The following is a 10,545-nucleotide window of genomic DNA, read 5'->3' as shown; positions in this document are numbered from 1 at the left end:
AAACGATGTACAAATGCACTTTACACAATTGATGTGTGTATGGATTGGGATAACAGTTGTATGAGCCCCTAATAAAATGTTTTAAAAAAAACAAACCAAAAAAAACATTCTATTGATTCCTGTTAGCTAGAAATTTATTGAAGATTCTTGCATCTGTGTTCATAAGGGATATTGACTTATAGTTTTCTATTCTAGTGATGTGTTTGTCCGGTTTTGGTATCAGAGTTATACTTGCTTCATAAAATGAATTCAATAGTATGCTGTAATTTTCTATATTCCGGAATAGTTCATGTAGAATCCATGTTACCTCTTCTTTAAATGCTTGATAAAATTCTCCAATAAAAATCCTGGACTTTTTGTTGTTGGAAGTTCTTATTTGTTTCCTAGTTTCTGACTTACTTATTTCTGCTCTCATTTTATTATTTATTTTCTTCTGGTGGCTAAAGCTTTGCTTTGCTGCTCTTGTTCTAATTTTTGAGGATGTTGGACTAAGGTGTTGATTTTGGATATTTCTTCTTTTTTGATGAGTGTGCTTATTAATTGCCTTCTCAGTACTGCGTTTCCTATGTCCCAGAGATCTTGGTACATTGCATTTTCATTATAATTCTTTTCAAGGAATTTTTAAATTGTACTATTTATTTCTTCAGTTATCCAGTTATTTTAAAATAAAATGTTGTTCAATTTCATGTAATTGATTCTTTTCTGCTTGATCTTTCTATTACTGATTTCTAACTTTATAGCACTAAAATATACTATTTTTGTTAATGTTCATAGGTTTGTTATTGTCATTTTAGGTTAATAAATGTTTTAAATATTTCTCAATTTTAATTGTTAATATGGAAAATATAAGTAAATACAACACAAATAAATATAAGTTCTTTGAGGTCTTCAGTAAGATTTATAATATAAAGCATCCTAAAACCAAAAGTGTGAGAATCATTATGTATCTGAAAACTCTAATAAATGATTCATTATTATTAAGAAGAGTTTTGAAAAGATGAAATTTCACCCTGGTTGCCCAGAGGGTTAAGCATTGGACTACTTATCTGAAGGTTGGCTGTTCAAATCCCCCAGCTGCCGTGATGGCTTCATGCCAGTGGTGTCCCTCATCTGGATAAATTGTCTTTGGCTTGTCCTTTTCCCATGTAATACTTAATAGATGTCTCTCTAGAATTGATATTTGAGATTTGGTGCTTCTTTGTCACCTACACAGGAGAAGGCTGAGGCTTTCTACTCCGGTAAGTTGGAAGCCCGGGGGGCAGTTCAACCTGTCTTACAGGGTTGCTCTAAATAGAAATCAACTCGTTGGCAGTGAGTTTTTAATTTTTGTTCCTGACAACAATCCCACAGGATCATTATAAGCCAGAATAGACTCTGATGGCAGCGAGTATTTGTTTTGGCATCTAAAACTGGAGACCATGGATGGAGCAAACCATTAAGCACACCAACTGAGAGGCTGGTAGCTTTAGCCCATCCAGAAATGTCTAAGAAGGTTTACTTACCTATGTCTGAAGGTCATAGCAATAAAACCTTACCAAGTGCAGTTCTAATCTGCAACATATGGATTTAGCATAAATCAAAGTCCACAGCAACTATTGGTTTGTTTTTAATCTAATCTGCAACATATTGAGCTGCAGACTTTGTCATGTGTGAGCTGAGGGGCAGGGGTGTGTAGCGGAGAAGGTCTTCCTTGATTAAGAACTGCTGCATAGTAAGGTAGCAGAGGGGAATTGGGTCTCTACTCAAGTCCTCCCTCAAGGCAAGAAAACTTTGTTCTAATAACCTGGCATTCTGTGATGCTCACCTTCCCAACAAGATCTCTGAAGACAAAATGGGTACAGAACCAAATGTGGTGAATAATATGGTGCATAAGCTGATGGTGCTGGCTATTGAAAGATATAGCTTCTGGGGTCTTAAAGGCGTGAAGCTAAACTAGCAGGGAAGCAACAAATCCCAGATGGAAGAAGCATACAAGCCTGTGTGATCATGAGGTGTTGATGAGATAAGGCATCAGGCATCAGAAGGCCACCAAACAAACAAATATATTGACACAAATTATGAGTGTAGGAGTGGAGACCCAAAGCCCATCTGTAGATAATTAGACATTGCCTCACAGAAGGGTCACAAGGAAATAATGAGACAGCCAGGGTGCAGCACAGCACTGACAGAACACACAACATTCCTCTAGTTCTTTAATGCTTTCTCCCCACCACTACCATGATCCCAGTTCTACCTTACAAATCCGATTAGACTGGAACATGTACACTGGTACAGATAAGAGCTCTCAACACATGGAATCCAGGACAGATGAACCCCTCAGGAACAGCAGTAGGAGTGATGATACCATGAGGGTAGGGGGAAGGTAGGGGGAGAAGGAGGAGAAATGGGGAACTGACTACGATGATGTATAACAAACACCCCCTTCTCCCCCCCCCCTTCGGGACAAACAACAGTAAGGTGGACAAAGGAAGACAGCGGATGGTGTAAGATATGAAAATAATAATAATTTATAATTTATCAGGGGCCCATAAGGGTGGAAGGGTAGGGGAGGGAGGGGGAAAAACAGCAGAAAGAAAATATTTTGAAATTGATGATGGCAACATATGTATAAATGCACTTGATACAATTGATGTATGGATTGTTATAGGAGTTGTCAGAGCCCCCAATAAAATGATTTATTTTAAAAAAAACCTGCTGCACTACATCACTTCCACTTCTTCCTTTGAAACCACCAGGTTCTGGTTTGGGTGGCAGAATGAAATGTCTAATCTAGAGAAGCAGGTTAAAACATTAAGAGAGAATATATAATTATAGCTGAATTCTGATGATCATGTTGAACAAATTTATTTTTACTTCTCATTCTAACAAAACATTGAAGCAAAGTATAAAAGTGTGCATATAAGCAGGACAGAAAGAGAAAAAAATAGAAGGCGCTGGATTTGTTGGGAGTAATTTTGAACAATATTGTGGGTCAGTTCTTTACTTTTGTTTGACAGCAGTCTTTGGGGTCTCGGGCTTCCGGTGGCCAGACAAGTCCCTCACCTCTGTCACTAGGTGTCCAAGAAGAGCTCTCACATCCTGCACATATTTGAGAAGAATGCTCATCTGGTAATGGAGGTGGGGGTCTGGCACCACCAGAGGAGAGGCTAAGCATGGGTCCTCGGGAGAAGGGGTGGTCGGAGGAGGCAGAGGTCCCGGGGACTCTGCAGAAGCTGTTTCTGAAGCAGTTGGCTTCTGAGGAGCTGAGGTCGAGACGGGAGGTGCAGCCGAACCGGAGAACCCTGGATTATGGGGCAGAAGGCACATACAGAATGAAGTCTGGGTCTGGCCCTACTCGCCCCTTCCTGCTCATTCTGTATGATCCTTTCAAAGTGACCAGGGTCCCAATGGCAGCAAAACTTTGTAGATTCTAATGTCTTTGCTGGTCCAAATTTTCATCTGAGGTTTGGTTACCTCTGCTTAGGACTCTCCAGTGATGAGGGATCCTCATCAGACAGCTGTAACCATTAGCAACTCCTTCTCTATCGAGACAGGACCTAGTTCCCTAGAGCATGGATTTGGTAACTGCCCCTAGGTCAGCCTCATCTTCATGAATGACATTAGGTGAATTCCCCAGTTCCAGTCTTCTAACTTTTGAGGACGTTTTCCTGGGCATTTGAGCCACTTCCTTTGCAGGACAAACATACCTTATTATTTCTTTAATATGGCATGGTTTCAAGCTTACTCATCACCCTGGACACCCCCTCCAGTTATATTCAGGCCAAGTACAGCTTTCTTAAAGCTAGATCCTAGAACCGAGCACAAACTCCAAACTATCCCTATCCTTATTCTCGATAGTATCTCTATAAATGCCCAGAAATCAGCTTGGAAACATAAGGTCTGAGATGACTATAGAGCTGGCTCAGATCTTGGTTTGGTGAAGCATGTTTGGTCCAAGGTGCATGTTCTCTATTCATGCCTTCTTCTATCTCTAGGGACCCTAGCTAATTGTTCTAATCTCTCTACATCCCTTCTTTGCCTGCTTACACTGACTTAGTACCCTAAGTTCCTTCACACACATGCACACACACCCACACACCCAGCAGATACTCACACATACAAACTCACCGTGCACCCTGATCTCAAGCTGAAGGCTCTGTTTCCACACTTGGTTGTCCTCAGTAGTTGCCTCACACCAGTAGGACCCAGAGTGCTCTGAGGAAACTGCAGGGATCCGGAATTCTGAGAAGAGGCCCCTGCTGCGTAGGGTGTTACCATCCTTGTAGAAGGAGAAGAAGAGGCGTGTGGCTGACCTCTGCAGGGGCAGCTTTGTCTGACAGCTCAGTGTCACTGGGCTCCCCTCTTGGGGCTCAGTTGAAGGTGTGGCACTGAGAACCGGGGTTGGAAACAGTTCTGAGGAGAGAGATGAGAAAGGGCCATCCAGCCCACATTCAGGAGGACCCATCAGAACAGGCTAAGAACCGCAGTCACAAGTTTACTTCATGAATCGGCTTTCTTTGAAAAGTTCCATTTGAACATTTCAAGTTTTCACTTTTCAGTAAAAGTAAAATAAAATTTAAAATCCAGGGATGGAAAGAGCTACGAATGATCCAGACATCCAGTCAGCAAGCACTGAGAAGCAGGGGTCTAAGCAATAGGAAATATGCTGAACTCAGAAATGGGCTATGAACTCAAAAAGACAGTACAGTGAACCCTCGTTTATCGCGGTTAATCGGTTCTAGACCCTGCCGTGATAAATGAAATTCCGCGAAGTAGGATTCCTTATTTGTAAATCAAATATTTTCGTAGTTAGAGCATAGAGGACATGAAAAAGCACCCTTTAGTCACCATTACACTCGTATTACCCAAAAGCAAAAATGCATCTGATACATAGCTCCGATACGTAGCGATGCAGACAGAAGCGTGTACAGTATGAGCCAATCAGTGGCAGTAATGACAGAGCATGCGCTGTTACACAAAAACCGCGATAGAGTGAAGCTGCGGAAGTCGAAGCGCGAAGTGGCGAGGGTTCACTGTACTGAGATTCTGTCCCTCCCCAAGTCCAGCTGGGGTATTTGATTAGTTTTCCAACTCCAAAATATGACCAACACAAAGTAAAACATTTGTTTTGCAATTTACAATCTACAAAAGCCCTCTCGGAACAGTGCTTAACCCTCTCCATTTCCTGCAGTGGAATCGGCTCATTTTCCAAAGGATAAAATAGTAGCGCAAAGAGCTTCACAAGCAGCCCACAGTTGCCTTTCCTAGGTGGAAGTACCCGAACCAACAGCTGGGTCTCCTGGCTCTCAGACCAATGCTGTTTAGTCTATGTAGCTGAGGATTTTGAAACATTTCAACCACTGACCTGCTGCTTACACCTTCATTGATGTTGTCATCTCCAGGCCAAAGAGGGACAGTTTTGAGTTCAATATCTTTCCCCACTCAACTCACTATAGTAACATTAGCTCTTGATCTCACCTTGGACGCTGATGGCCACAGAAGATGCTGTTTCTGGGATCCCAGGACCAGGACTCCTGAAGATACCACTGCAGTGGTAGTGTCCACTGTCTGCTTCTTGCACCACCGGGATGGTGAATTCCTGGTTGGGTCCAGGGGGACCCAGGGCTGAGCCGTCCCGATAGAAGATGACCTGGGTCAATGGCCAATCTTGCCAGGCTCGGCAGCGCAGAACCAGTGAGTCTCCTTCAAACACAGGCCTGGAAGGACCTTGGAGGATCAGCCAGTCTGTGACTCAGGACAAGAACCGAGTGTCATCAATGCCCTTCCTTGGGGGTGCCCTAGTGCTGCCCTCAAACAGACTGTTCTACATTTTCTTTGAGGTTCCAAGTAATTCTAACTGCTAGTTGGGAGTGTGGACCAACTTCTGAAATGCCTTCGGTCTGAGGGCACCCTAGCTACTGTGAATTGAAGACAAGAAAGAAAGAATCTCTTCCCTTGGTCAGTTTTCTGGGAATTAAGTGGTCTGAGGGACAGAAAAGAGAAATCTGGGAATGGGAGAAAGCCTGAATTGGTCAGCTCTGCCCAGGACCTCACCGTAGGACACGATTAGATGGAAAGGTTCACTGAAAGTGTAGCCTTTGATCTGGAAGCCATCTTCCTTTGGGCCAGTCCACTCGTCCTCGTCTGGGTGGCCGTTGCTGTCCTGGAGGCTGACAGATCCCGGGGCTATGAGCTCTTCACATGGAACCTTCTCAAGACTGGCAGCTGAAAGGGGCAGGGCTCACAGGGGAGAAGGAAATTATGCTGGGACTTGGAGGGAAAAGACAAGGACTCACTATCTTTCTGACGGGACCTAGTCCTAGGGGATTCAACATTTTTAGAGTGAAAGTGGGAAAACCCAAAGCTTTCTTCCTCCAAAAGATCACCTGGGTCCTGGGCCATCATTTGACCTGGTTCATTAGCACCCTGGTACTTTCAGTGATAAGCCCGTGGTCTGGGGCAGAGGAGTAGAGCAAAGAATGGAGAATGATAAGTTCATCAGCATGTCAGCATGACCTCCAGCTGCTAGGACCAAAGACAGGGGTGACCCCGGAGCAGGCAGATCTAGGACAAGGGGGGAGAGCAGATATAGGACAAGGAGGGGGGAAGGCAGCTATAGGACAAGGGCGGGGAGGGCAGATATAGGACAGGGAGGGCAAGAAGGATATAATTCTAACATTCACTAGGTGTTTACCATGTGCAGCCATCTTCCCATACTACCTTATTTAATATGCTTAAGTGTGCCAGTTGTGTGATTCATCCCCATTGTATAGAGCTTAAAGAAAAAGGCTTAGCCAAGTAAGTTAATTTACCACAAATTTAAAGATATAAGGAACATGGTAAAACGGTCAGGCATGTCTGAGTCCAAAGCTATTAATCTTTTTCATGTGACCGTTTGGATATAGTCGACTTTCAGTATTTCAGACTTTGGGAGTGGGGGCCTTTTTCTTTACTATCTCTCTCTCCAAATGGATGTGGCTCATCAGCCTTAAATGGATTCTCTGCCATACAGCTTTCAGTAGCAGAGACACTCTCCCTTTGTTGCTTCCAAGTCAGTTCTCCATTTTTTAAAGTATCTCAACGTTGATGTCTTCTGCTCCTTGAACTTTTCCTGGCAACAGCAGAACTCTTTCTATATACACTGCCTTCCGCTCCCACGATACACTCTTATCTGTGGAAGAATTATTTACTTCCAGGTTGAAACTCAGACTTTGGGGTTTCTTACCACATCCTCTCAATCTACACCTCCGTGGCTGACCAAAGTTACCTAAGTAGTATTTCCCCCATTCCCTTGTGCATTTTAATCCCTTTCTCCCTATTCCAGTCCCATGGTCACTTGACATGTATACACTTCTTCACTCTATCCTTTCCTACCTTTTACCTTTATTCTCTTCCACCTTCCAAGACCCCAAATTTCCCTTATCGAGGCCCCTTTCTACTTCCTAACTTGTATCACATCGTACAAACTGTTTTATTTAGATCCTCTCTTTACTCCCTTCACTACTCTGCTACCACTTTTTAGTTCCTCTACTATCATTATCTGGACTCAGTGTCTTCTCCTTTTTCTCTGTTTGAAAATAAAGTTTTGTTGGACTACTTCTACACAGCGGGAACATTCACACAATTAACTTTGAGTGGTAAGTATTATTAGTCTCAATTTAAAAATGAGAAAACGGAAGCGATAGAAGAGTTACATTAGCTAGATAGTTAGATAGAACTGTTAAGTAGAAGAAGAGTTTCACATCAGAAAATCGTATTCAACATCTGGAGTTCTTGCCAAATACTGTACCTCATTGCCATTAAGTCAATTCGACTCATAGCAACCCTACACAAGGTTTCAGAGATTGTAAAGTTTCTTTGAGAGTGGACAGCCTCATTTTTCTCCCAGGGAACAACAACAACTGATGGATTTGAAACCCCTCATCCCCCACCCCCATCCTTTCAGTTAGCAATCCAGTGCTTACCTGACAGTGCCACCATATAAAACCTGCGGCCATTGAGTGAATTCTGACTCATAGTCACCGTTTATAAGGGTTTCAACACTGTAAATCTTTATGGGAGTAAATTGCCTCAAATTTTCCTAGAAGAGTGACTGATAGATTTGAACTTCTGACCTTGTGTCCAACCTTACATATCAGCACCACCAGAGACACCACCATACAGCAGTATTTTAATAGTGGCTTATCTTTGTAGCTGCTAATGGAAAAGTCTGTCTCTTCCATCCTACAAGGTTGCTATGAATTGAAATTGACCAGATGGCAGTGGGAAGAACTGAAAGAAATCCCATTTCTATGAGTTCAATAAGACAGATCAACAAAACTATTAGGCAGGGACAATGCAGGCAATGAAGGATCAAATATGAATAAGACAAGGTTAAAAACAAAACAACCACAAAAGCATTAGGCTGTCTACAAATAGCAAATGACTTGTGGAAGTCACAGACATATAAGGAGATTATTCCATCATGAGAACTGAAGGAATAAGAAAGAAGGCTTACAGACAACCATGAGAGCAAAGATGGTGGTGTAAGGAAGGTTTCCTGGTTAGAGTACCACCTGAGCTGTTTTTACGAATGCCTAGAAGGAGGAGAAGAGTCAGAGGCCTTACAGAGACCTGCTTTCAGGTAAATTTAGCAGTATAAAAAAAGTCTTGGAGACAAATAAAAATCTGGTCTATGAACATGTGAGTATAAGCAAGTTGGTATTTATTAGAGCACATATTCCAAGGTTCATATGGTGGAGTAGTGAGGAAACGTGGTGGTGTAGTGGTTATGCATTGAGCTACTAACCACATGGTCAGCAGTTCTGAACCACCAGCCACTCCAAGGTAGAAAGACAGGCTTTCTACTCCCATAAAGAGTCCCAGGGTTGGAAACCCACAGGGGAAAGTTTTACTCTGCCTTCTAGAGTCACTATGAGTCAAAATCAACTCGATGGCAGTATATGTGGGAATAGAGATGGAAGAGATTAAATAGGGGCCAGATCATGGTGGTCCTTGTATATCATGATAAGAAACCTGGGCACTTGGAGATTTTAAATTTAAAATCATTCTGGCTGAAGAGTGGAGAAATCACTTCAAGTGCAAAAGATTGAAACAGTGAGATTAGTTATGAAGTGTACTGTAATAGCTTATGTCTGAGATCACAAAGGCTTTTTCTAGACTAGCATTAGTCATGAGTGAGGGAAGAAAAATTTTGTCAAGCTTGATGATTGATGAAATGCAGGTGATGAGAGGAGGGAGTGTAGGTTGTTCCCCAGGTTTCTGTCCCTGCCTGGATGCTGGTGCCAGGTACTGAGATTAGAAAGAGTACAAGATGAGTTAGAAGAGATGGGATGAGGTGGGCAGATAAGTTCCACTCTGATCATATGGTACTGAGACACCTGTGAAACATACAGGTAGATATGCCTTGTGGGAAGCTTGATATTTGAATGTCCAACTTAAAAGCATGGTTATGGTTGGAGATATGATTTGGGACTCATAAATATGCAGTTCTAGTAGTAAACATTATTCAGACAAAAGAGCTCACTAGGGGAATTGTATGAAGAAAGGAAGGCAGGCAAAGCTGTAACTGTAGCAAGCAATGTTCAAGTGGAAGAGAAGATCAATCACCAAAGGGACCAAGAGTATATGGAGAAAATAGTTCCAGCAAAACTGGAGAGTAGGAAAAGCCACGAGTAAGTGGTCAACTTGCCCAGTGACATTGAGATGTCCAGCAGGATAAGAAATAAAGAGTATGTGATGGTCCAGTCAATATGGAGGACATTGCACCCTCGGTAAAATGATTACAAGTCTGGAGAAGTGAGTGAGAAGGGGAAATGTGTAGATAACAAGTGCTCAGTACTAGTTCAAGAAAATATTCTGAGCAAAGCACAAAAAGAGTTGAGATTGTAGCTGCAGAGAAGGGAAAGGCTGAAGGGAATGCAAAAGGTTGGAAGATCTTTATCAAAAAACACACCCAACCCTACCCTCAATACTCCTTTGGAGGACCAAAATTAGTTCACATTACCTTCCCATTGTATCATTTCTTCAATTCAGGAATCTCTCTATTGTCACACTAACATTCAAACATTTTACTTACCCAGTAGCACCGGGGCTGCCCAGAGCACAGCCAGGAAAAGGTAGGGAGTCCAGCCCATGAGAAAACAGTCCAACTTCATGGTGACTATGTTCGGGTCTACTGCAACCTTCAGTGCACTAACTTTCTTCAACCTGAAACCTCTCAAATTAGAAAAGAGGAACTAAATCTAACTGCCTCATACCCTTGTCTCAGAGACCTGTTTTCAAGTTTGTAATGGGCTTTCATCATTCAAGTGCTGCCAGGCTGGTTCCAGTGCCGTCTGTGTCCTTAGCCCGTGGACAAAAGGCTAACCAGGATTGTTCAAGAATTCCTTCACCGAGCTCAAAGACCCTTGTAATTACCTGGTGAGCAACTGGCCTTACATCCACTCTGGGAAGAGGTCAAGGCAACAACCCTGTTTCACTGGTGGAGGAATTGAGGACAGAAGGTGAGACATTTTTGGGTGGCTTTCCAGAAAATCACAGAGCAACAATAAAAACTCAGTCCTG

The 10,545-nt window shown here is 42.6% G+C and overlaps 1 protein-coding gene across 1 annotated transcript; it reads right to left on the bottom strand.

Annotated features, from left to right (window-relative positions):
• Nucleotides 1-2,979: 2,979 nt before the first annotated feature.
• Nucleotides 2,980-10,136, bottom strand: FCRLA (Fc receptor like A). Its single transcript, XM_045297948.1, has 5 exons — nucleotides 10,058-10,136; nucleotides 6,034-6,219; nucleotides 5,458-5,724; nucleotides 4,108-4,392; nucleotides 2,980-3,281 (listed from the first exon to the last, which is right to left on the bottom strand). Exons 1-5 carry the CDS (start codon nucleotides 10,134-10,136, stop codon nucleotides 2,980-2,982), a joined length of 1,119 nt encoding a protein of 372 aa, XP_045153883.1.
• Nucleotides 10,137-10,545: the final 409 nt, after the last annotated feature.

The sequence above is a fragment of the Echinops telfairi genome, unplaced genomic scaffold (genome assembly GCF_000313985.2).
Source record: "Echinops telfairi isolate 266 unplaced genomic scaffold, ASM31398v2 ScPeMD7_7424;HRSCAF=8462, whole genome shotgun sequence".
Lineage (NCBI taxonomy): Eukaryota > Metazoa > Chordata > Mammalia > Afrosoricida > Tenrecidae > Echinops > Echinops telfairi.
This window is presented reverse-complemented; position numbering and strand designations above follow the sequence as displayed.